Genomic DNA, 21,637 nt, shown 5'->3' on the forward strand with positions numbered 1-21,637 from the left:
ACGTCATGGAGATGGCAGCGCCCACCTGCGGGAGAGAAAGAAGAGGTGAGGCCACAACGATCCGCCATATGCCGTGGTGCAGCACACAGACGGCGGCAGCTTCCTCATGCCCTGTGCTTATACATTTACCACCAATTTCAAGATCTCTGCTTGCTGCCAGCGACTGCAGGAGGCCTCATCATCCGGGACAATAACGCCCAATCCTCTGAGCCGCACACAGTGTGAACTAGGACATCACAGCAAGCAGAGATACTGAAAGAAGGGAATTTTGTTTACTTACCGTAAATTCCCTTTCTTCTAGCTCTAATTGGGAGACCCAGACAATTGGGTGTATAGCTACTGCCTCCGGAGGCCGCACAAAGTACTACACTTAAAAGTGTTAGGCCCCTCCCCTTCTGCCTATACACCCCCCGTGCTCCCACGGGCTGCTCAGTTTTGGTGCAAAAGCAAGAAGGAGGAAAAAATAATTATAAACTGGTTTAAAGTAACTTCAATCCGAAGGAAACTCGGAGAACTGAAACCATTCAACATGAACAACAGGTGTACACAAAAAAACAGGGGCGGGTGCTGGGTCTCCCAATTAGAGCTAGAAGAAAAGGAATTTACGGTAAGTAACAAAATTCCCTTCTTCTTTTTCGCTCTATTGGGAGACCAAGACAATTGGGACGTCCAAAAGCAGTCCCTGGGTGGGTAAAATAATACCTCGGTAATAGAGCCGTAAAACGGCCTCTTCCTACAGGTGGGCAACCGCCGCCTGAAGGACTCGCCTACCTAGGCTGGCATCCGCCGCAGCATAGGTATGCACCTGATAGTGCTTCGTGAAAGTGTGCAGGCTCGACCAGGTAGCCGCCTGACACACCTGTTGAGCCGTAGCCTGGTGCCTCAAAGCCCAGGACGCTCCCACGGCTCTGGTAGAATGGGCCTTCAGCCCTGAGGGAACCGGAAGCCCAGCCGAACGGTAAGCTTCGATAATTGGCTCCTTGATCCACCGAGCCAGGGTTGATTTGGAAGCCTGTGACCCTTTACGCTGGCCAGCGACAAGGACAAAGAGTGCATCCGAGCGGCGCAGGGGCGCCGTACGAGAAATGTAGAGTCTGAGTGCTCTCACCAGATCTAACAAGTGTAAATCCTTTTCACATTGGTGAACTGGATGAGGATAAAAAGAGGGTAAGGAAATATCCTGATTGAGATGAAAGGGGGATACCACCTTAGGGAGAAATTCCGGAACCGGACGTAGAACCACCTTGTCCTGGTGAAAAACCAGAAAAGGGGCTTTGCACGACAACGCTGCTAGCTCAGACACTCTCCGAAGAGAAGTGACTGCTACTAGAAAAACCACTTTCTGCGAAAGGCGTGAGAGAGAAATATCTCTCATTGGCTCGAATGGTGGTTTCTGAAGAGCCATCAGCACCCTGTTCAGATCCCAGGGTTCTAACGGCCGCTTGTAAGGAGGAACGATGTGACAAACCCCCTGCAGGAACGTGCGTACCTGTGGAAGTCTGGCTAGGCGCTTCTGGAAAAACACAGAGAGCGCTGAAACTTGTCCCTTAAGGGAGCCGAGCGACAAACCCTTTTCCAGTCCAGATTGAAGGAAGGACAGAAAAGTAGGTAATGCAAATGGCCAGGGAGAAAAACCCTGAGCAGAGCACCACGACAGGAAAATTTTCCACGTCCTGTGGTAGATCTTGGCGGACGTTGGTTTCCTAGCCTGTCTCATAGTGGCAATGACGTCTCGAGATAACCCTGAAGACGCTAGGATCCAGGACTCAATGGCCACACAGTCAGGTTGAGGGCCGCAGAATTCAGATGGAAAAACGGCCCTTGAGACAGCAAGTCTGGTCGGTCTGGTAGTGCCCACGGTTGGCCGACCGTGAGATGCCACAGATCCGGGTACCACGACCTCCTCGGCCAGTCTGGAGCGACGAGGATGGCGCGGCGGCAGTCGGCCCTGATCTTGCGTAACACTCTGGGCAACAGTGCCAGCGGAGGAAACACATAAGGGAGCTGAAACTGCGACCAATCCTGAACTAAGGCGTCTGCCGCCAGAGCTCTGGGATCTTGAGACCGTGCCATGAACGTTGGTACCTTGTTGTTGTGCCGGGACGCCATGCGGTCGACGTCCGGCACCCCCCAGCGGCAACAGATCTCCTGAAACACGTCCGGGTGAAGGGACCATTCCCCTGCGTCCATGCCCTGGCGACTGAGATAATCAGCTTCCCAGTTTTCCACGCCTGGGATGTGAACTGCGGATATGGTGGAGGCCGTGGCTTCCACCCACATCAAAATCCGCCGGACTTCCTGGAAGGCTTGTCGACTGCGTGTGCCGCCTTGGTGGTTGATGTATGCCACCGCTGTAGAATTGTCCGACTGAATTCGGATCTGCTTGCCTTCCAGCCACTGCTGGAACGCTTTCAGGGCAAGATACACTGCCCGAATTTCCAGCACATTGATCTGAAGCGAGGACTCTTGCCGGGTCCACGTACCCTGAGTCCTGTGGTGGAGAAAAACCGCTCCCCACCCTGACAGACTTGCGTCCGTCGTGACTACTTCCCAGGATGGGGGTAGGAAGGATTTCCCCTTCGATAATGAAGTGGGAAGAAGCCACCACCGAAGGGAAGCTTTGGTCGCCTGAGAGAGGGAGACGGTCCTGTCGAGGGACGTCGGCTTCCTGTCCCATTTGCGTAGGATGTCCCATTGAAGAGGACGCAGGTGAAACTGCGCAAAAGGGACTGCTTCCATTGCTGCCACCATCTTCCCCAGGAAGTGCATGAGGCGCCTCAAGGGGTGTGACTGGCCTTGAAGGAGAGATTGTACCCCTGTCTGTAGTGACCGCTGCTTGATCAGCGGAAGCTTCACTATCGCTGAGAGGGTATGAAACTCCATGCCAAGGTATGTGAGCGATTGGGCCGGTGTCAGATTTGACTTTGGAAAATTGATGATCCACCCGAAACTCTGGAGAGTCTCCAGGGTAGCGTCGAGGCTGTGTTGGCATGCCTCTAGAGAGGGTGCCTTGATCAACAGATCGTCCAAGTACGGGATCACCGAGTGACCCTGAGAATGGAGGACCGCTACTACAGTAGCCATAACCTTGGTGAAAACCCGTGGGGCTGTTGCCAGGCCGAATGGCAGTGCCACGAACTGCAGGTGTTCGTTTCCTATGGCGAAGCGCAAGAAGCGCTGGTGCTCTGGGGCAATCGGAACGTGGAGATAAGCATCTTTGATATCGATCGATGCAAGGAAATCTCCTTGGGACATTGAGGCGATGACGGAGCGAAGGGATTCCATCCGGAACCGCCTGGTCTTTACGTGTTTGTTGAGAAGTTTCAGGTCTAGGACAGGACGGAAAGACCCGTCCTTCTTTGGGACCACAAACAAGTTGGAGTAAAAACCGTGGCCCTGTTGATGAAGAGGAACAGGGACCACCACTCCTTCTGCCTTCAGAGTGCCCAGCGCCTGCAGAAGAGCCTCGGCTCTCTCGGGAGGCGGAGAAGACCTGAAGAATCGAGTCGGGGGACGAGAGATGAACTCTATCTTGTAACCGTGAGACAGAATGTCTCTCACCCAGCGGTCTTTTATTTGTGGCAGCCAGGCGTCGCAAAAGCGGGAGAGCCTGCCACCGACCGAGGATGCTACTAGAGGAGGTCGAAAGTCATGAGGAAGCCGCCTTGTTAGCGGTGCCTCCAATGTTCTTTTTAGGACGTGACTTAGACCGCCATGCATCAGAGTTCCTTTGTTCTTTCTGAGACCTTTTGGACGAGGAGAATTGGGACCTGCCCGCGCCCCGAAAGGACCGAAACCTCGACTGCCCTCTCCTCTGTTGGGGAATGTTCTGTTTGGGCTGGGGTAAGGATGTATCCTTTCCCTTGGATTGTTTGATGATTTCATCCAGACGCTCGCCAAACAGCCTGTCGCCAGAAATTGGCCAACTGGTTAAGCGCTTTTTGGAAGCAGAATCTGCCTTCCATTCCCGTAGCCACAAGGCCCTGCGGAGTACCACCGAATTGGCGGTCGCCACCGCTGTACGGCTCACAGAGTCCAGGACAGCATTAATAGCGTAAGACGCAATTGCCAAGGTCTGGGTGGTAATGGATGCCACTTGTGGCGCGGCCGTGCATGTGGCTGCTTCAATTTGCGCTTGACCTGCTGAGATAGCTTGCAGCGCCCATACGGCTGCGAATGCTGGGGCAAAAGAAGCTCCGATAGCTTCATAGATGGATTTCAACCAGAGCTCCATCTGCCTGTCAGTGGCATCTTTGAGCGAGGCCCCATCTTCCACTGCAAGTATGGATCTAGCCGCCAGTCTGGAGATTGGAGGATCCACTTTGGGACACTGAGTCCAACCTTTAACCACGTCCGGGGGGAAAGGATAACGTGTATCCTTAAGGCGCTTAGAAAAACGCTTATCTGGACAAGCATGGTGATTCTGGACTGCCTCTCTGAAATCAGAGTGGTCTAGAAACATACTCTGTGTCCGCTTGGGAAACCTGAAACGAAATTTCTCCTGCTGAGAAGCTGACTCCTCCGCCGGAGGGGCTGAGGGAGAAATATCCAGCAACTGATGGATGGACGCAATAAGATCGTTTACTATGGCGTCCCCGTCTGGAGTATTAAGATTGAGAGCGCTCTCAGGATCAGAATCCTGATCAGCTACCTCCGCTTCATCAACCAAAGATTCCCCCCGCTGAGACCCTAAACAATATGATGTCGAGGGAAATTCTAAGCGAGCTCGCTTAGTCAATCTGGGGCTGGGGTCTAAGTCAGAACCCTCAGACTGGGATGTATGAGATACCCCGGGAGGACATTGTTGGTCCAACTGAGGGGGGCCCGGGAACAACGATTCAACAGGGTCCCGTTGCTGAGATACCGGCCTGGACTGCAAGGCTTCTAGTATCTTAGCCACAGTCTCAGAGAGTTTAGCAAACTCAGTCCCCGTCACCTGGACAGTGCCAACAGGTGGCTCCCCCTGGGCCCCTCTTAGCATAGGCTCCGGCTGAAGAAGTGGCACAGGGGTCGAACACTGCACACAATGAGGGTCAGTGGAACCTGCCGGTAGTGGGGTCTTACAAGCGGCGCAGGCAGCATAATAAGCCTGTGTTTTGGCACCCCTGCCTTTTGTAGGCGCCATGCTATAGTTTTCCTTGAGTTACACAAAAGGGTATATAGCCAGAATGCACTGTGCTCATACAGTGTAAAGTATATATGATACACAAATAATGTACCAATACCCTACAGCACCATGGGGCTAGCACCAACAGGTGCTGCTTACCAGCCGCCTAAAGCGGTTGTGAGGCCACCAGAGACCGTGTCTGGGTCTCCCAGGACTTGTCCCTCTTCTGCAGCGTCGGTGGAGCTGACAGGAATGGCTGCGGCGTCCTGACGAGATGAGGGAGCTGTGGGCGTGGCCGAGAAAGAGCGCGAACTGGTGCTCACACCGTGCACAGTGAGGGGGGTGGAGTATGTAAATCATACTCCAGCCCTCATTGCTGCTCGCTCCGTGCAGCGTCCCGCCCTTCCCCCTGCCTGTCAGGGCTGAGGGCGGGAGAAAAGTAAACTAGGCCGCAAGGAAGCCGGGGACTCTAGTAATAAACGCGGCCGCCGTAAAAGCGCGGCCGGCGTGAAAGTCCCCGGCGAACTACAAGTCCCAGCCGCGCCGCAGTGTCCCATGGCAGCGGCGGTTAGTGCGGTAGCCCTTACATATAAACACACTCAGCGACGCTGAGTGTGTAATGGCACATATAGACCCGGTCAGCGCCGCGGTCCCCGGTGCACTAGCACACCCAGCAAAGCTGAGGTGATGCCGTGCGCGGTCCCCACAGGGATACAGAGTACCTCCAAGATGCAGGGCCATGTCCCTGAACGATACTCGGCTCCTATCCATCAGGCTCCACAGGAGTTGTGGATGGAGCACGGTCTCAGTGCCTGGAGACCGGTAAGATCCCACTTCACCCAGAGCCCAGAGGGGGATGGGGAAGGAAAGCAGCATGTGGGCTCCAGCCTCCGTACCCGCAATGGATACCTCAACCTTAACAACACCGCCGACAAGAGTGGGGTGAGAAGGGAGCATGCTGGGGGCCCTAGTATGGGCCCACTTTTCTTCCATCCGACATAGTCAGCAGCTGCTGCTGACTAATCTGTGGAGCTGTGCTGTGCGTGTCTGACCTCCTTCGCACAAAGCAAAAAACTGAGCAGCCCGTGGGAGCACGGGGGGTGTATAGGCAGAAGGGGAGGGGCCTAACACTTTTAAGTGTAGTACTTTGTGCGGCCTCCGGAGGCATAGCCTATACACCCAATTGTCTGGGTCTCCCAATAGAGCGAAAAAGAAATGAATGAATGAACACGAAATGCACAGCAAGCTGCGGACACAATATCCACTATGGGGGTGAGCGGAGACGGAGCGCAGGATTCTGGGTGGAATTTCACGGTAGGATGCGATGTCAGGTGAGAAAAGAAAATCAATTTTCACACAAAAGACAAAGTGAAACCTTATGCAGATTTATACTGAAGTCTTAATAAGAGTGCGACTGCCCCTTTAAAGAGATATCCCCACCCACGCTGGAGGCGTAACCATGGAGACCCCCAAGATTAAAGGGAACCTGTCAGGTCCAATCTTCCCCCGCACCACGAGCAGTTCTGGGTGTATATTGCTAATCCCTGCCTCACTGTCCCTGTATACACCAGCATAGATAAAGGGACCTATAGAAAAAGGATTTCTAAACATCTTTTATCGTATGCTAATGAGGATGGGGACTAGTCCCCTGGGCGTTGCTTCCATTGCCAGCCACCCCCATTAGCATGTTAGTGCGCCCCTGTGGTCGTGGTAATGAATACGCAGGGTCACAGGATGATCTCGCCTCTCCGCTGCCATCGCGTCTGATGGGGGATTTCGGCTCAGCGCACAAGACCCCGGAGTCTGGATCATGCGCACTACGTTAGTTTGAAGCCGGGATGCGCACACCCAGCTTCATAGTGCGCATGACCCAAACTCCAGATCCATGTGCAATGCGCCAAAATCCCCCGTCAGACGCGATGGCAGCGAAGAGGCGAGATCATCCTGTGACCCTGCGTATTCATTAGCATGATAGCACGACCACAGGGGTGTACTAACATGCTAATGGGGGCGACTGGCAATTGAAGCAACGCCCAGGGGACTAGTCCCCGCGCTCATTAGCATACGATAAAAGATCATTAATACTTTTTCTATAGATCTCTATCTATGCGAGCGTATACATAGACAGTGAGGCAGGGATTAGCAATATACACCCAGAACTGCTCGTGGTGCGGGGGCAGATTGGATCTGACAGGTCCCCTTTAAGGCTCTGTAAAAACCAAGGCAATAGCATCTCCCCTCAGCCGGACAGTGCGGGGCCCCAGTGTAAGGAGCCAATGACTGCATGAAGGAGGAAAGCTCTGGACAGTGCGGGGCCCCAGTGTAAGGAGACACTGAGAGCATTAAGGAGGAAAGCTCTGGACAGTGCGGGGCCCCAGTGTAAGGAGACACTGACGGCATGAAGGAGGAAAGCTCTGGACAGTGCGGGGCCCCAGTGTAAGGAGCCACTGACGGCATGAAGGAGGAAAGGTCTGGACAGTGTGGGGCCCCAGTGTAAGGAGCCAATGACGGCATGAAGGAGGAAAGCTCTGGACAGTGCGCGGCCCCAGTGTAAGGAGACACTGACGGCATGAAGGAGGAAAGCTCTGGACAGTGCGGGGCCCCAGTGTAAGGAGACACTAACAGCATGAAGGAGGAAAGCTCTGGACAGTGCGGGGCCCCAGTGTAAGGAGCCACTGACAGCATGAAGGAGGAAAGCTCTGGACAGTGCAGGGCCCCAGTGTAAGGAGACACTGACAGCATGAAGGAGGAAAGCTCTGGACAGTGCGGGGCCCCAGTGTAAGGAGCCACTAACAGCATGAAGGAGGAAAGCTCTGGACAGTGCGGGGCCCCAGTGTAAGGAGCCACTGACAGCATGAAGGAGGAAAGCTCTGGACAGTGCAGGGCCCCAGTGTAAGGAGACACTGACAGCATGAAGGAGGAAAGCTCTGGACAGTACGGGGCCCCAGTGTAAGGAGCCACTGACAGCATGAAGGAGGAAAGCTCTGGACAGTGCGCGGCCCCAGTGTAAGGAGACACTGACATGAAGAAGGAAAGCTGTGAACATTGCGAGGCTCAAGTGTAAGGAGTCACTGATGGCATGAAGGAGCAAAACCCCGGACCGGACGGCGCCCAAGTGTAAAGAGCCATTGATGGCATGAAGGAGGAAAGCTCCGGGTCCCAGTGTAAGGAGCTGGCGACAGCATAATAGAGTAAGGCTGGGACCAGGCATCAGATTTACCTTATCATCAATCGTGTCGAACTTTGTGAGCACGATCCCATCGATGAGCCGCGGCTTTTCCGACAGTGAGTGATCAGCCAGCGCCTTGTTAAACTTCACCTGTGAATCCGGAGAACAAGCAGCAGTTACCTCCATGCAGCTCGACCTCAACCCCCAACGTGCGCCCAAACCCAGCAACGTGTCACCGCACCAGCTGATCCACCGCCTCATTGCCCACCAAGGCTTCCCCAACAAAGAGGACAAGGTCCGGCATGTTGACAGCGATCAGCTTTGCCAGCGCGGTCATCAGAGGAGCGTTGTCCTGCATGCGGCCGGCCGTGTCCACCAGCACCACGTCATAACCCTGATTCCGAGCTGCACCGAGACAAAGAGGCAGTTTAATCACAGAGGGTCTCATTTACCAAACAGCACCAACCACTCTGCAGCCTTAACAACCCCAGAGCAGCTACTCTTAGGAGACGCGTATCCCTGCAGAGGGTTCTCACCGTAAGATATGGCCTCCATGGCAATGCCAGCAGCGTCTTTGCCGTAGCCCTTCTCATAGAGTTGCACCATGGAGCGGCCATTGTGCTTCTCAGGAGGGTGCAGGGAATTAAGGCGTTTTGTGTGGGTGCGCAGCTGCTCCACCGCCCCGGCCCGGAATGTGTCACACGCGGCTATCAGCACGTTATACCCGTTCTCTATCAGCCAGAAGGAAATCTGGAGCAGAAGAGGCGACATATTAGTGGGGGAACGGGCCACGGCCACATCCGGCAATCACGCACTTACTTTGGCCAGGTTGGTGGATTTCCCCACTCCATTCACCCCACAGAAAGTGATGACGTATGGACGACGCATGCGCTGTGACTCCATCACATCACGCAGCACATCCACACGACGCTTTGGCTGCAAGATCTGCACCAGGGACTCCTGTAAAGCTCGTTTCACTGCAGACGTCACAGCTGATGGGAGGAAAGAGGAGAGAACAGCAGTGCAGTGAGCGCAGCTCTGGAGTATAATACAGGAGGAAACTCAGGATCAGTAATGTATGTACACAGTGACTGCACCAGCAGAATAGTGAGTGCAGCTCTGGAGTATAATACAGGGGGTAACTCAGGATCAGTAATGTATGTACACAGTGACTGCACCAGCAGAATAGTGAGCACAGCTCCGGAGTATAATACTAGATGTAACGAAAGGATCAGTAATGTAATGTATGTACACAGCGACTCCACCAGCAGAATAGTGAGTGCAGCTCTGGAGTATTATACAGGAGGTAACTCAGGATCAATAATGTATGTACACAGTGACTGCACCAGCAGAATAGTGAGCGCAGCTCTGGAGTATAATACAGGAAAGAACTCAGGATCAGTAATGTATGTACACAGTGACTGCACCAGCAGAATAGTGAGCGCAGCTCCAGAGTATAATACTGAATGTAACGAAAGGATCAGTAATGTACAGTTAGGTCCAGAAATATTTGGACAGTGACACAAGTTTTGTTATTTTAGCTGTTTACAAAAACATGTTCAGAAATACAATTCTATATATAATATGGGCTGAAAGTGCACACTCCCAGCTGCAATATGAGAGTTTTCACATCCAAATCGGAGAAAGGGTCATAGCTCTGTAATGCATAGCCTCCTCTTTTTCAAGGGACCAAAAGTAATTGGACAAGGGACTCTAAGGGCTGCAATTAACTCTGAAGGCGTCTCCCTCGTTAACCTGTAATCAATGAAGTAGTTAAAAGGTCTGGGGTTGATTACAGGTGTGTGGTTTTGCATTTGGAAGCTGTTGCTGTGACCAGACAACATGCGGTCTAAGGAACTCTCAATTGAGGTGAAGCAGAACATCCTGAGGCTGAAAAAAAAGAAAAAATCCATCAGAGAGATGGCAGACATGCTTGGAGTAGCAAAATCAACAGTCGGGTACATTCTGAGAAAAAAAGGAATTGACTGGTGAGCTTGGGAACTCAAAAAGGCCTGGGCGTCCACGGATGACAACAGTGGTGGATGATCGCCGCATACTTTCTTTGGTGAAGAAGAACCCGTTCACAACATCAACTGAAGTCCAGAACACTCTCAGTGAAGTAGGTGTATCTGTCTCTAAGTCAACAGTAAAGAGAAGACTCCATGAAAGTAAATACAAAGGGTTCACATCTAGATGCAAACCATTCATCAATTCCAAAAATAGACAGGCCAGAGTTACATTTGCTGAAAAATACCTCATGAAGCCAGCTCAGTTCTGGAAAAGTATTCTATGGACAGATGAGACAAAGATCAACCTGTACCAGAATGATGGGAAGAAAAAAGTTTGGAGAAGAAAGGGAACGGCACATGATCCAAGGCACACCACATCCTCTGTAAAACATGGTGGAGGCAACGTGATGGCATGGGCATGCATGGCTTTCAATGGCACTGGGTCACTTGTGTTTATTGATGACATAACAGCAGACAAGAGTAGCCGGATGAATTCTGAAGTGTACCGGGATATACTTTCAGCCCAGATTCAGCCAAATGCCGCAAAGTTGATCGGACGGCGCTTCATAGTACAGATGCACAATGACCCCAAGCATACAGCCAAAGCTACCCAGGAGTTCATGAGTGCAAAAAAGTGGAACATTCTGCAATGGCCAAGTCAATCACCAGATCTTAACCCAATTGAGCATGCATTTCACTTGCTCAAATCCAGACTTAAGACGGAAAGACCCACAAACAAGCAAGACCTGAAGGCTGCGGCTGTAAAGGCCTGGCAAAGCATTAAGAAGGAGGAAACCCAGCGTTTGGTGATGTCCATGGGTTCCAGACTTAAGGCAGTGATTGCCTCCAAAGGATTCGCAACAAAATATTGAAAATAAAAATATTTTGTTTGGGTTTGGTTTATTTGTCCAATTACTTTTGACCTCCTAAAATGTGGAGTGTTTGTAAAGAAATGTGACAATTCCTACAATTTCTATCAGATATTTTTGTTCAAACCTTCAAATTAAACGTTACAATCTGCACTTGAATTCTGTTGTAGAGGATTCATTTCAAATCCAATGTGGTGGCATGCAGAGCCCAACTCGCCAAAATTGTCACTGTCCAAAGATTTCTGGACCTAACAGTGACTGCACAAGCAGAATAGTGAGTGCAGCTCTAGTGTATACTACAGGAGGTAACTCAGGATCAGTAATGTAATGTATATACACAGTGACTGCACCAGCAGAATAGTGAGTGCAGCTCTGGAGTATACTACAGGAGGTAACTCAGGATCAGTAATGTAATGTATATACACAGTGACTGCACCAGCAGAATAGTGAGTGCAGCTCTAGTGTATACTATAGGAGGTAACTCAGGATCAGTAATGTAATGTATATACACAGTGACTGCACCAGCAGAATAGTGAGTGCAGCTCTAGTGTATACTACAGGAGGTAACTCAGGATCAGTAATGTAATGTATATACACAGTGACTGCACCAGCAGAATAGTGAGCGCAGCTCCGGAGTATAATACTGGATGTAACAAAAAGGATCAGTACTGTTATATGACTTACTTGAGAAAGTTCCCATGACTTTCCCTTCCAGTCTCTTTGCCACTGACTCGCAGAGCTGCACAGCAATGTCCGCAGCTACATTCTTGGCTACAAGAATTGCAAACATGTAAGAAATGCAGAAAATGATCACAAATGAAGCAGATAAATGCAGTATTCCTCTTATTGTTTCTGCTCTTTTGCCATTCAGGAATCCAGTAAAGCTGAGTGCCAGGAGTAGCTGGTCTGCATGACTCCCTGTGCAGCGTTACATCAGCCTCACCTATGAGATGGTCCTTCATCTTCTCCAGCACCGGCTCCATGTCATCCATGGTTAGACTTTTAGCCCCAACCAGACCCTTCAACATCCCAAACATCCCTCCGAAGCCACTCTTCTTGGCACTGGAAGAAACCCCTCAGAGGTGAGAGCACAGCACGGACCCCCGGCCCCGGCCAGTCGCATAGACAGGTGGTCTACCTGGACTTCTCCACAGATGGGGGGCTTTTGCTTTGGACAGTGGGGACATCTTCCTCTTCCTCGCTGCTGCTTTCATACTCCACATCCGGGGGGTTTCCTGACATGAAACCACTGCGGAATCTCTGAAAGACACATTGCATAAACACATAAAGGGGATGTGGCTGCTTCTTCCAAAAACAGCGCCACATCTGTCTACAGGTTGTGTCTGGCATTACAGCTCAGCTCCATAGAAGTGAACGGTGCGGACATGCAATCCAACACAGAAGCTGTAGATATTCACAGAAGGCTGCCATGATTATCTGATCCTGCACAGGCCCTCTACCTGGTGACAACCACTAATTGCTGCCATTACAGTAACCTAATGGGTTAACATCGTGCGCTCCTGTAGAGGGTGTGGAGTAGATGCTGCAGGACACAGCCGGGCCTCACCAGCGCCTCCAGATCGTCGTCCGGCACAGCCCCCTCCTCCGCGGTGCCGTTGGTGGTGGGTTTGCTGTAGTCGAGCTCTTTGGTGTTGGACGCCCCGAGCTCCCACACCCGCGGCTGCTTTCCCTTCTCCTTCTGAGCCTCCGGCTTTGGTGATTTGCTATGGAAAAGTAAAAGCTGTCAGTATTCAGTGACGTCCGGACCCTGCCCCAGGACCCCCACGTGCCATGTCCACACCTGGCCTTGTCCCCGGTCTTCATCTTCTTCTTGAAGAACTCCTCGCGCTTCCTTTGCATGGTCTCCTCGGCGCTCAGCTCCTCCGTGTCCCCGGAGGATGGCGGTGCACTCGCCTTCGGTTTGTTGGAAGTGACGGCTTCTGGAGCGATATCTGCAAAACAGAGGAGTTTGGTGTATGAAGGACAAGCAGAGGAGCCCCCCGAGGCCGGGCGAGGTCTGTGGGGTCCACACCCCTCCCCACACCTCCTTCCTGGCCTTACATGAACCCCAGATGTCAGCCAGACCCCCTACAATACACAGGTAGTCTCCGTCCTGGCACCGCACGGGTAATTCCCGCCACTCACTCTCTTTCTTAGAAGACTTGCTCTTCTTGTGATTCTCCTTGGCTTTCTCTCCCGGTTTTTCGATCATGGACTTCACAGTTTTCTTGGACTTCTCAGACTGTTTGAATGTCTTCATGGCGGCGGGGGCCCGAGCTCGGCTGCTCTCCTCCGCTGCCCTGTAAGGGGGAGACAAGTCAGCCCAGGACCACAAATCCCCAGAGCCGCAGACACCCCGATATCGAGGGCGGATTACACCCCCTCACCCCCCGACCAACCGGAGAAGGAAGTCAAAATCATCCTGGAAATCGAAGGAGCCGCTCAGTAACCCCAGGGCGCCGTTCTGCTGGATCTGATTGCGGTACTTGTCCCGGAACTCTTTATGGACGTCATCTATTAACTTGTCCACATACGTCAGCGTCAAAATCTTCTGGTATCCGACCTGCGGGGGACGGGAGACAGATTAGGGGGAGACACAGGGGCTAATCTGCCAGCCGCCCCCTCCCCCGTCATTGTGCAGCCGTGCACCCCACTCTCGTGTCAGTCTTCAGAACCAGCAGGCTCAGGATGAGCGAGGGGGACACGGATCAGTGCACGGCCGCGGCCATCGTCCCCCGCATCTTACCACGAAAACCAGCTCAAACTGATTGTCCAGCTTGTACTTCAGGGTGAGGGAGTCATGGTTGTAGCAGTTGCTGCCGCCGCGCTCCTGCAGAGACACAATGATGAGAGTAGTGCTCCACCAACCATAACCAGCCCCAATACTGCTGCCCCCCCCCCCGTATATCAAAACAGGACACCCCAAAAGTAACAATCACACCCAGATACTTATAGTACAGTCAGCATCTCACAGGCACTCAGTGGACCCCAAAATATTAAACCACCGATCACAACATTCTACCTCCTGGCACAGCCCCCCCCCCGTGTCTGGTCATTACCCCCTCCCCCACAATAACAGGGGCCGCAGTAAAACAATCACATCATCCTCATACTGAACCCCCATATTATGTGCTTGAGCCACAAAACCATTGTGCTTCCAATACGGGGCCCCCTAAAGAACCAGAGCAAATGCCGCCATATGGAGATCGACTCATACAGCAGCCTGACACCCCGACAATCACTGCACCGCGGTCACCTCCTGACACCCCGACAATCACTGCACCGCGGTCACCTCCTGACACCCCGACAATCACTGCGCCGCGGTCACCTCCTGACACCCCGACAATCACTGCGCCGCGGTCACCTCCTGACACCCCGACAATCACTGCGCCGCGGTCACCTCCTGACACCCCGACAATCACTGCGCCGCGGTCACCTCCTGACACCCCGACAATCACTGCATCGCGGTCACCTCCTGACACCCCGACAATCACTGCACCGCGGTCACCTCCTGACACCCCGACAATCACTGCACCGCGGTCACCTCCTGACACCCCGACAATCACTGCACCGCGGTCACCTCCTGACACCCCGACAATCACTGCGCCGCGGTCACCTCCTGACACCCCGACAATCACTGCGCCGCGGTCACCTCCTGACACCCCGACAATCACTGCATCGCGGTCACCTCCTGACACCCCGAGAATCACTGCGCCGCGGTCACCTCCTGACACCCCGACAATCACTGCGCCGCGGTCACCTCCTGACACCCCGACAATCACTGCATCGCGGTCACCTCCTGACACCCCGACAATCACTGCACCGCGGTCACCTCCTGACACCCCGACAATCACTGCACCGCGGTCACCTCCTGACACCCCGACAATCACTGCGCCGCGGTCCCTCCTGACACCCCGACAATCACTGCACCGCGGTCACCTCCTGACACCCCGACAATCACTGCATCGCGGTCACCTCCTGACACCCCGACAATCACTGCATCGCGGTCACCTCCTGACACCCCGACAATCACTGCACCGCGGTCACCTCCTGACACCCCGACAATCACTGCGCCGCGGTCACCTCCTAGCTCCCAGTGAATCAGTGCACGCTGGCCATCTCCTCGCCTCCCCCAGTGCTCCTCTCTCATCTGCACCCCCCCTGGTCCTTTTCCTCTCTCTTCTGCGTGCCCCCCCCCCGTCCTCCTCCTCTCTCCTCTGCCCCCCGGCCCTTTTCCTCTTCCTCTGCCCCCCGGCCCTTTTCCTCCCCCCCCCCCGGTCCTTTTCCTCTCTCCTCTGCTTCCCCCCCGGTCCTCCTCTTCACTCCTCTGCCCCCCAGTCCCTTTCCTCTCTCTCCCCCCCGGTCCTTTTCCTCTCTCCTCTTCCCCCCCCCTCCCCCCGGTCCTTTTCCTCTCTCCTCTTCCCCCCCCTCCCCCCGGTCCTTTTCCTCTCTCTTCTGCCCCCCCCGGTCCTCCTCCTCTTCTCTCCTCTGCTCCCCCGGTCCCCCTCCTCTCCCTTCTGCCCCCCCCGGTCCTACTCCTCTCCCTTCTGCCCCCCCCGGTCCTCCTCCTCTCCCTTCTGCCCCCCCCCGGTCCGCCTCCTCTCCCTTCTGCCCCCCCCCCCGGTCCGCCTCCTCTCCCTTCTGCCCCCCCCCCGGTCCTGCTGCTCTCCCTTCTGCCCCCCCGGTCCTCCTCCTCTCTCTTCTGCCCCCCCCCCCCCGGTCCTCCTCCTCTTCTCTGCTCTGCTCCCCCGGTCCTCCTCTCTCCTCTGCCCCCCCCACCCCGGTCCTTTTCCTCTCTCCTCTGCCCCCCCCTCCAGTCCTTTTCCTCTCTCTTCTGCCCCCCCCTGGTCCTTTTCCTCTCTATTCTGCCCTCCCCTCCGGTCCTTTTCCTCTCTATTCTGCCCTCCCCTCCGGTCCTTTTCCCTCTCTCTTCTGACCCCCCTGGTCCTTTTTCTCTCTCTTCTGACCCCCCCTGGTCCTTTTCCTCTCTCTTCTGACCCCCCCTGGTCCTTTTCCTCTCTCTTCTGACCCCCCCTGGTCCTTTTCCTCTCTCTTCTGACCCCTTCTGGTCCTTTTCCTCTCTCTTCTGACCCCCCCTGGTCCTTTTCCTCTCTCTTCTGACCCCCATGGTCCTTTTCCTCTCTCCTCTGCCCTCCCCCGGTCCTCCACCTCTCTCCTCTGCCCAACCTGGTCCTCTACCTCTCTCCTCTTCCCCCCCTGGTCATTCTCCTCTCTCCTCTGCCCCCTTGGTTTTCCTCCTGTTTTTGCCCCCGTGAAGCTGCCCCCAATCCTCCTCCTCCCCCCCCCAATCTTCCTCTGGTCCTCCTCCTCCTCCTCTCTCCTCTGCCACCCCCAGTCATCCTTCTCTTTCCTTTGCCCCCCAGTCCCTCTCCTCTGCCCCCCCCGGTCCTCTTCCCTTTTCTGCCCCCGAACCTCCCCCTATCTCCCACCTCCCCCCACCCCTCCAGTCCTCATCTTCCTCCTTTCCCAGCCCTTCGGTCTTCATCTTTTCTCTTTTCTCCCCCGCCCCTCGATTCTCCTGTCCCCTTCCCTCCTCAGTTCGCACCCCCGTTCTTTTCCTCTCTCTGCCCCCCCCTTCCTCCTCTCCCCGTAGCTCCTCCTCTCTCTACCCACCGGTCCTCCTCTCCCCATAGCTCCTCCTCTCTCTACCCCCCGATTCTCCACTCCCCGTAGCTCCTCCTCTCTGGGCCCCCCCAATTGTCCTCATAGCTCCTCCTCTTTGGCCCCCCCCGATTCTCCTCTCCTCAAAGTTCCTCCTCTCTGCCCCCCCGATTCTCCTCTCCCTGTAGCTCCTCCTCTCTCCGATTCTGCTCTCCTTGTAGCTCCTCCTCTTTCCCCCCCAGATTCTCCTCTCCCTGTAGCTCCTCCTTTCTCCCCCCGATTCTCCTCCCCCTTGTAGCTCCTCCTCTCCCCCCGATTCTCCTCCCCCTTGTAGCTCCTCCTCTCTCCCCCCGATTCTCCTCTCCCTGTAGTTCCTCCTCTCTCTCCCCCCCAGATTCTCCTCTCCCTGTAGTTCCTCCTCTCTCTCCCCCCCAGATTCTCCTCTCCCTGTAGTTCCTCCTCTCTCTCCCCCCCAGATTCTCCTCTCCCTGTAGTTCCTCCTCTCTCTCCCCCCCAGATTCTCCTCTCCCTGTAGTTCCTCCTCTCTCTCCCCCCCAGATTCTCCTCTCCCTGTAGTTCCTCCTCTCTCTCCCCCCCAGATTCTCCTCTCCCTGTAGTTCCTCCTCTCTCTCCCCCCCAGATTCTCCTCTCCCTGTAGTTCCTCCTCTCTCTCCCCCCCAGATTCTCCTCTCCCTGTAGTTCCTCCTCTCTCTCCCCCCCAGATTCTCCTCTCCCTGTAGTTCCTCCTCTCTCTCCCCCCCAGATTCTCCTCTCCCTGTAGTTCCTCCTCTCTCTCCCCCCCAGATTCTCCTCTCCCTGTAGTTCCTCCTCTCTCTCTCCCCCCCAGATTCTCCTCTCCCTGTAGTTCCTCCTCTCTCTCTCCCCCCCAGATTCTCCTCTCCCTGTAGTTCCTCCTCTCTCTCCCCCCCAGATTCTCCTCTCCCTGTAGTTCCTCCTCTCTCTCCCCCCCAGATTCTCCTCTCCCTGTAGTTCCTCCTCTCTCTCCCCCCCAGATTCTCCTCTCCCTGTAGTTCCTCCTCTCTCTCCCCCCCAGATTCTCCTCTCCCTGTAGTTCCTCCTCTCTCTCCCCCCCAGATTCTCCTCTCCCTGTAGTTCCTCCTCTCTCTCCCCCCCAGATTCTCCTCTCCCTGTAGTTCCTCCTCTCTCTCCCCCCCAGATTCTCCTCTCCCTGTAGTTCCTCCTCTCTCTCCCCCCCAGATTCTCCTCTCCCTGTAGTTCCTCCTCTCTCTCCCCCCCAGATTCTCCTCTCCCTGTAGTTCCTCCTCTCTCTCCCCCCCAGATTCTCCTCTCCCTGTAGTTCCTCCTCTCTCTCCCCCCCAGATTCTCCTCTCCCTGTAGTTCCTCCTCTCTCTCCCCCCCAGATTCTCCTCTCCCTGTAGTTCCTCCTCTCTCTCCCCCCCAGATTCTCCTCTCCCTGTAGTTCCTCCTCTCTCTCCCCCCCAGATTCTCCTCTCCCTGTAGTTCCTCCTCTCTCTCCCCCCCAGATTCTCCTCTCCCTGTAGTTCCTCCTCTCTCTCCCCCCGATTCTCCTCTCCCTGTAGTTCCTCCTCTCTCTCCCCCCCAGATTCTCCTCTCCCTGTAGTTCCTCCTCTCTCTCCCCCCCAGATTCTCCTCTCCCTGTAGTTCCTCCTCTCTCTCCCCCCCAGATTCTCCTCTCCCTGTAGTTCCTCCTCTCTCTCCCCCCCAGATTCTCCTCTCCCTGTAGTTCCTCCTCTCTCTCCCCCCCAGATTCTCCTCTCCCTGTAGTTCCTCCTCTCTCTCCCCCCCCAGATTCTCCTCTCCCTGTAGTTCCTCCTCTCTCTCCCCCCCAGATTCTCCTCTCCCTGTAGTTCCTCCTCTCTCTCCCCCCCAGATTCTCCTCTCCCTGTAGTTCCTCCTCTCTCTCCCCCCCAGATTCTCCTCTCCCTGTAGTTCCTCCTCTCTCTCCCCCCCAGATTCTCCTCTCCCTGTAGTTCCTCCTCTCTCTCCCCCCCAGATTCTCCTCTCCCTGTAGTTCCTCCTCTCTCTCCCCCCCAGATTCTCCTCTCCCTGTAGTTCCTCCTCTCTCTCCCCCCCAGATTCTCCTCTCCCTGTAGTTCCTCCTCTCTCTCCCCCCCAGATTCTCCTCTCCCTGTAGTTCCTCCTCTCTCTCCCCCCCAGATTCTCCTCTCCCTGTAGTTCCTCCTCTCTCTCCCCCCCAGGTTCTCCTCTCCCTGTAGTTCCTCCTCTCTCTCCCCCCCAGATTCTCCTCTCCCTGTAGTTCCTCCTCTCTCTCCCCCCCAGATTCTCCTCTCCCTGTAGTTCCTCCTCTCTCTCCCCCCCAGATTCTCCTCTCCCTGTAGTTCCTCCTCTCTCTCCCCCCCAGATTCTCCTCTCCCTGTAGTTCCTCCTCTCTCTCCCCCCCCAGATTCTCCTCTCCCTGTAGTTCCTCCTCTCTCTCCCCCCCAGATTCTCCTCTCCCTGTAGTTCCTCCTCTCTCTCCCCCCCAGATTCTCCTCTCCCTGTAGTTCCTCCTCTCTCTCCCCCCCAGATTCTCCTCTCCCTGTAGTTCCTCCTCTCTCTCCCCCCCAGATTCTCCTCTCCCTGTAGTTCCTCCTCTCTCTCCCCCCCAGATTCTCCTCTCCCTGTAGTTCCTCCTCTCTCTCCCCCCCAGGTTCTCCTCTCCCTGTAGTTCCTCCTCTCTCTCCCCCCCAGATTCTCCTCTCCCTGTAGTTCCTCCTCTCTCTCCCCCCCAGATTCTCCTCTCCCTGTAGTTCCTCCTCTCTCTCCCCCCCAGATTCTCCTCTCCCTGTAGTTCCTCCTCTCTCTCCCCCCCAGATTCTCCTCTCCCTGTAGTTCCTCCTCTCTCTCCCCCCCAGATTCTCCTCTCCCTGTAGTTCCTCCTCTCTCTCCCCCCCAGATTCTCCTCTCCCTGTAGTTCCTCCTCTCTCTCCCCCCCAGATTCTCCTCTCCCTGTAGTTCCTCCTCTCTCTCCCCCCCAGATTCTCCTCTCCCTGTAGTTCCTCCTCTCTCTCCCCCCCAGATTCTCCTCTCCCTGTAGTTCCTCCTCTCTCTCCCCCCCAGATTCTCCTCTCCCTGTAGTTCCTCCTCTCTCTCCCCCCCAGATTCTCCTCTCCCTGTAGTTCCTCCTCTCTCTCCCCCCCAGATTCTCCTCTCCCTGTAGTTCCTCCTCTCTCTCCCCCCCCCGATTCTCCTCTCCCTGTAGTTCCTCCTCTCTCTCCCCCCCCAATTCTCCTCTCCCTGTAGTTCCTCCTCTCTCTCCCCCCCCGATTCTCCTCTCCCTCCCCCCCCCCCGATTCTCCTCTCCCTCCCCCCCCCCCCGATTCTCCTCTCCCTCCCCCCCCCCAGATTCTCCTCTCCCTCCCCCCCCCGATTCTCCTCTCCCTCCCCTCGATTCTCCTCTCCCTGTAGCTCCTCCTCTCTCCCCCCGATTCTCCTCTCCCTGTAGCTCCTCCTCTCTCCCCCCCGATTCTCCTCTCCCTGTAGCTCCTCCTCTCTCCCCCCCGATTCTCCTCTCCCTGTAGCTCCTCCTCTCTCCCCCCCGATTCTCCTCTCCCTGTAGCTCCTCCTCTCTCCCCCCCGATTCTCCTCTCCCTGTAGCTCCTCCTCTCTCCCCCCCGATTCTCCTCTCCCCGTAGCTCCTCCTCTCTCCCCGTAGCTCCTCCTCTCTCCCCGTAGCTCCTCCCTTCGCACCCCCGGACTCTCCGGTTAGGTCTGTGTCGGCTCCACCACATTACATCTGACACCACAGATAGTGATGGGCCCAGCATGACAGAACGTCTCCTGTTTGGACCCGGCAAGACCCCACATCTCAGCCCCGCAGCGGCCCCGGTGCTCACCTGTAGGATGACGGAGCGCAGCAGCGCATTGACCGGGCCGCTGATGGAGCCGCGCACCCCCTGGAAGCACCAGAGCACGATGCCGCCTTTACTGAAGATGGTGAAGAAGTCCAACATGTTTCTCTGTCCGCGCTGCGCTCCGCACGTCACTCACGGCCCCGGGACACGTCAGAGAAACACCGGGAACGCGTCACTTCCACCTGTACCGGAAGAGGCGGCTCCTGCGCGCTCCACACTATCACCCGCCGCCATCTTACTGCACCCATCAACTGACCCGCGCGCCCTCTGGAGGAGCCTGCGATATTTCACTGCACTGCTGTGATTGGCTGTCAGCACGACGCTTCCTGATGATGTCACAGAATGTGAAAATCCTCTATCTGCTGTGGCAGTCAGTGTAAGGCGCTATGGGTGTGAGCAGAGTGTGCGGGACGGGAGCGCGGCTGCTGCTGACCCGCGGGGGCCCGAGCCTGGGGGCCACTGCGGCCGCACACAGGGGCTTCCGGACCTCCGCAGCCTCACTCAAGGAGGATGAGTTCTCCAAAAGTAAGTGAACCCCCCCAATACAGGACAGTGGTGTGTGTGTGCTGGGTATACAGTGTGTCTGTATATACTGCACCATAGATTCCCGCTACACCGAGTGATGCAAAGTGTATTATTATATACCTGGAGATTACATTGTATACCAGGAGAATTTATATATACTGGGAGATTACATAATGTATACCGGAAGATTATTATATGTACAGCAGGAGATTACATTATACACTGGGAGATTACATAATATATACTGGGAGATTATTATATGTATACTGGGAGATTACATAATATATACTGGGAGATTATTATATGTACAGCAGGAGATTACATTATACACTGGGAGATTACATAATATATACCGGAAGATTATTATATGTACAGCAGGAGATTACATTATACACTGGGAGATTACATAATATATACTGGGAGATTATTATATGTATACTGGGAGATTACATAATATATACTGGGAGATTATTATATGT

General features: G+C 54.8%; 1 protein-coding gene across 1 annotated transcript; it reads right to left on the reverse strand.

The window, feature by feature from the left end:
• Positions 1-4: 4 nt before the first annotated feature.
• LOC142282653 (signal recognition particle receptor subunit alpha-like) lies at positions 5-20,844 on the reverse strand (the record flags this gene model as incomplete). The annotated part of the gene is made up of 14 exons (XM_075333006.1): positions 20,616-20,844; positions 13,901-13,984; positions 13,554-13,717; positions 13,300-13,454; positions 12,956-13,106; positions 12,722-12,878; positions 12,293-12,414; positions 12,098-12,216; positions 11,839-11,925; positions 9,096-9,268; positions 8,813-9,026; positions 8,518-8,681; positions 8,328-8,426; positions 5-25 (listed from the first exon to the last, which is right to left on the reverse strand). Coding segments are annotated over exons 1-14 (1,827 nt in total), but the record flags the coding sequence as incomplete, so codon positions are not given.
• Between the last annotated feature and the right edge of the window lie 793 nt (positions 20,845-21,637).

This window comes from Anomaloglossus baeobatrachus, unplaced genomic scaffold, assembly GCF_048569485.1.
Source record: "Anomaloglossus baeobatrachus isolate aAnoBae1 unplaced genomic scaffold, aAnoBae1.hap1 Scaffold_5162, whole genome shotgun sequence".
Taxonomy (NCBI): Eukaryota; Metazoa; Chordata; class Amphibia; order Anura; family Aromobatidae; genus Anomaloglossus; species Anomaloglossus baeobatrachus.